This window comes from Etheostoma spectabile, chromosome 1 (genome assembly GCF_008692095.1).
Source record: "Etheostoma spectabile isolate EspeVRDwgs_2016 chromosome 1, UIUC_Espe_1.0, whole genome shotgun sequence".
NCBI classification, from domain to species: Eukaryota; Metazoa; Chordata; class Actinopteri; order Perciformes; family Percidae; genus Etheostoma; species Etheostoma spectabile.
The window spans coordinates 18,871,118-18,874,671 of NC_045733.1; the positions used below are offsets into that span (position 1 = coordinate 18,871,118).

The window sequence follows — 3,554 nt, forward strand, 5'->3', positions numbered from 1 at the left end:
TATATATAATGCAATTTATAACCTTTTTAACAACTTCAAATTTTTCCCAATTTCAAATGACGTCCCCAAAAGAGGGATTGTGAAGCAGACAAACTGACCAACACTTATAATAAAAGATTGACACTTCCCGCCTGATTGATACTTGGCGCCTGTGTATTGATACAGTATTGCCCCTGAAAATATTGTAATGCATTTTTTTTTTCCCACCCCTAGTAGTTTGTTAAATCTGACATTAGTGAAAGGATAATACTATAAATAAAGTGTGACGAGCAGCAATGGTCTGTATTAGGACTTTCTTTTTTTTAACACTGCAAGGAAAAAAATATTATAACATGTCAACACAGGAACTATTATTCCAATTGATGTAGTTTAATGATTACTATGATTTTTTTTTTTTTTTAATTTCTAACATTTACAACGTATGGAATCCTTGACCACCTGCTTACTACATCGATAGATTGTTTTCTTGACAGAAGTCGAGTTACAGCCATAATAAAGGTAGACTTTCCAGCTATAGAAACACTAATAGGTCAGTGTGAGTTTCTGCAATGAAAGCAGAGAGTAAGGGAGACAAGAAGGAGGCACGTTGGTGGAAGTGTGAGTCTCGTGTTTGTCTTTCTGAGGCCGCGGTATGTGATAATTATGGCAGCCATACTGGAATGGGCCCATGAAGCAAAGAGCAGAGCTCACATTACGGTGGGTGTATGTAGTGAGAGACTATGTAGATTCATCAAAGCATGAGCTCCCAGTCTGGGAAACTTCTTCCTCTTGTCAAAAACAACTTATCCAGCTCCAGATTTAACCACAGTTTACTCATGTGCATTTGGTTTCCTGATAATATTTCTGCGTAAACGTGAAAACATCTTTCACTACATTAACACCTCGCATATACACTGCTCTGGTGGTTCAGAGCCCCTAAACTGGAGAAATTTAAAAACCCTTTAGACCCCGTTGTGGTTTGGAATCTGCGGGGTTGTGTTGCGATCTCAACGGAGACCACCGTTTCATTACCTTATTGGGTCTTAGAAGTCATGACGTCTTGTCGTTACCATGGCAACTACAAGCAATGGGCGGGGGAATACGTGCTGCCTTCTGTTTACCCCGGCACACGCATGCCCGGTATACACGAATGTTCATGAGATGTGTGGTTTTGGCGTGTTAGTTTAAACGGAAGTTACTGCTGGAGGTAAAAACGCTGGTGTGCATGAAGATCGCTTTTGCCTTAAAAGTTTGCTTAACAACCAAAATGTAGCAATGTAGCATGACACACAGGATCTGCACCTCCCGTGTATTACATGTTCTGTGTCAGATTTCTTGTGCTTATAGGCGGTTGTTTGCAGACATCACTATTATTGCATCAATAATATTATAATAATATTACTGCACCCCCCCCCTCGCTAGTTTAGTGCGTCGTCCATCACTCAAACAAAGAAACACCCATCCAGTGCTGCTCTTCTAAGCTCTTTTAAGAGCTCGCAATATGTCAGTGGATTGAGTTAAAAAAGAGAAGGCAGGCCAGATTTTCCACTACATCAGCAGAACCTGCACACACTGCTGTTCACCTGACGCTCTGCCCGTCAGACTGGAGTGTTTGACCCCTGGGCTTCTTAATGACAACTTATTTTAGTATGAGTCAGTCATTCTATCTGCTTCAGGCCACTCTTCTGTTTTTTTTTTTTTGTTCTGGCTGCAAAGTAAACTAAAAAACTATTTTAGGCCTCTTTGCTGGACACTCTGTAAACATTAAAAACATTTGGGCACTGTGCATGTCAACAGTCTTTAGCGAGTCCTTCATGGGGACTTGTCATTAGTTCTTTTGGATTCCAGGCCGCTGTGTCCTAACCGCTGCTGTAAACCTGGTGACACCCGCTTGCTGCTTTTTAATTTTTTTTCTTCTTTTTTTTAGGACTGCTTCACAGTTGAAGGAGAAGACCTGAAGCATGACTTTGAGAGGCTTCAGCTGGCAATGGAGATGGTGGGCTTTCTTCCTTCCACGCGCAAACAGTAAGTGATACACACAGTACTGAGTGTGTGTGACACTGTAATATTCCCTAGTGACAGCTTTGTTTGTTGCATAGACGAATGTACAGTACAAATACCTCAGCCTTGTTGGCCACCACATTCATCATCAACACCTCCTCCACCAGTCCCATAATACGAATTTCAGTTTCATCTTTTCAATCAAATCTGCACTAATAAAATCAAAGGATTCCACAGATTTGAGAGTAACTGCAGCTACAGACAGTCCCACAGTATTTTAGCCAGTTTCCTGAACTGTTGTTTAGGATCTTCTGCCTGCTGTCGGCCATCCTGCACCTGGGCAACATCCGCTACAAGAGGAAAACCTACAGGGACGACTCGATCGACATCTGTAACCTAGAGGTGCTGCCGGTCGTCTCAGAACTGCTGGAGGTACTGCAAATATTTCAACTGGGAGTTTTTATTTCTGCATAACGTCTAAATGTGCAATTTGATTAAAAAAATAAAAAAGTTTAACATATGTCTGCTCTGACTACGACTACTTTCACCATTACAGAATATTGTATAAAATGAACATGATTACCATGGTTTAAATGTGGGTGCCCTGTGCAAAAGATTGGACGAGATAAAATGCTTTTGCTCTTTAGTTATCAACTCTAAATTATGTCATGCTTTTCTATTTATTGAATAAATAATTTCCCAGTGACATGAAGTGCAACCAGACTTTTCTGCCAGCAGCTATTTGTTTACTGGGTATTTATCTGCATCTCCAGGTCTGTTAACGTGCTCTTCAACAGCAGCTCTTATGTGTTGATTACACATACAAGAGTCTTTCGGAGCGATTGAGCTTCGTCTCATAGCCTTCTGTTAACAGGCATAAAGCCACATGCTGTACTGTGTTACCCTTGTCGAGTGTATTTGGAAAAGTGAAGAGACATACCATGCATGTTACTCTCCAGCTAAAGTTTGATTGAACTTTACATTGGAGCCTCACGTACAGTATTGGGCCTAATGGTATTTGGTACTTTGGTTTCATCTCAGTAATGTGTTAAATATTATATTAGATAATTATTGTTTCTGGCCAATTCATTGACTTCTAGAATTTTGCAGTATTCACATCATTATTGCTTCTACAGAACTGTCCCATCTCACATTTAACTTGTGTAGACTTATGGGGATACCGGTATGTTGCTGCTGCAGATTTTTAAAAGCACTTCTTCAAGCTGTCACCCTGCACTCAGGTACCCAGGTCAAAGATGAAAAGCCTCTTCAGTGGAAAGTGTCGGCCCCCCTTAGAACAACTCCAAACGTTATAATGATCCAGGATTTTATTGCTTTTACTTTTTAAAATAATGGGAGTGATGAATTTTTTTTCTTGTCTTTCAATGAACTCATTTCACTTTGTCTCTCGCTGTCTTGATCCTCAGGTCAAAGAAGAGATGCTGTTTGAAGCTCTGACAACACGGAAGACCGTTACTGTCGGGGAGAAGCTGATTGTCCCTTACAAACTGTCCGAGGTGAGACGGTTCTCGTAGTAGTAGTAGTAGTAGTAGTAGTAGTAGTAGTAGTAGTAG

At 40.6% G+C, this 3,554-nt stretch overlaps 1 protein-coding gene across 10 annotated transcripts in view; it reads left to right on the top strand.

The window, feature by feature from the left end:
• myo9aa (myosin IXAa) overlaps positions 1-3,554 on the top strand; it is a 122,126-nt gene that overhangs the window by 68,499 nt on the left and 50,073 nt on the right. For all 10 annotated transcript variants that reach the window (XM_032522615.1, XM_032522624.1, XM_032522644.1 and 7 more), the window contains 3 exons: positions 1,907-2,004; positions 2,286-2,412; positions 3,408-3,497. In XM_032522615.1, the coding sequence (XP_032378506.1) occupies positions 1,907-2,004; positions 2,286-2,412; positions 3,408-3,497 (315 nt within the window). The remainder of the gene's footprint in view (positions 1-1,906; positions 2,005-2,285; positions 2,413-3,407; positions 3,498-3,554) is intronic.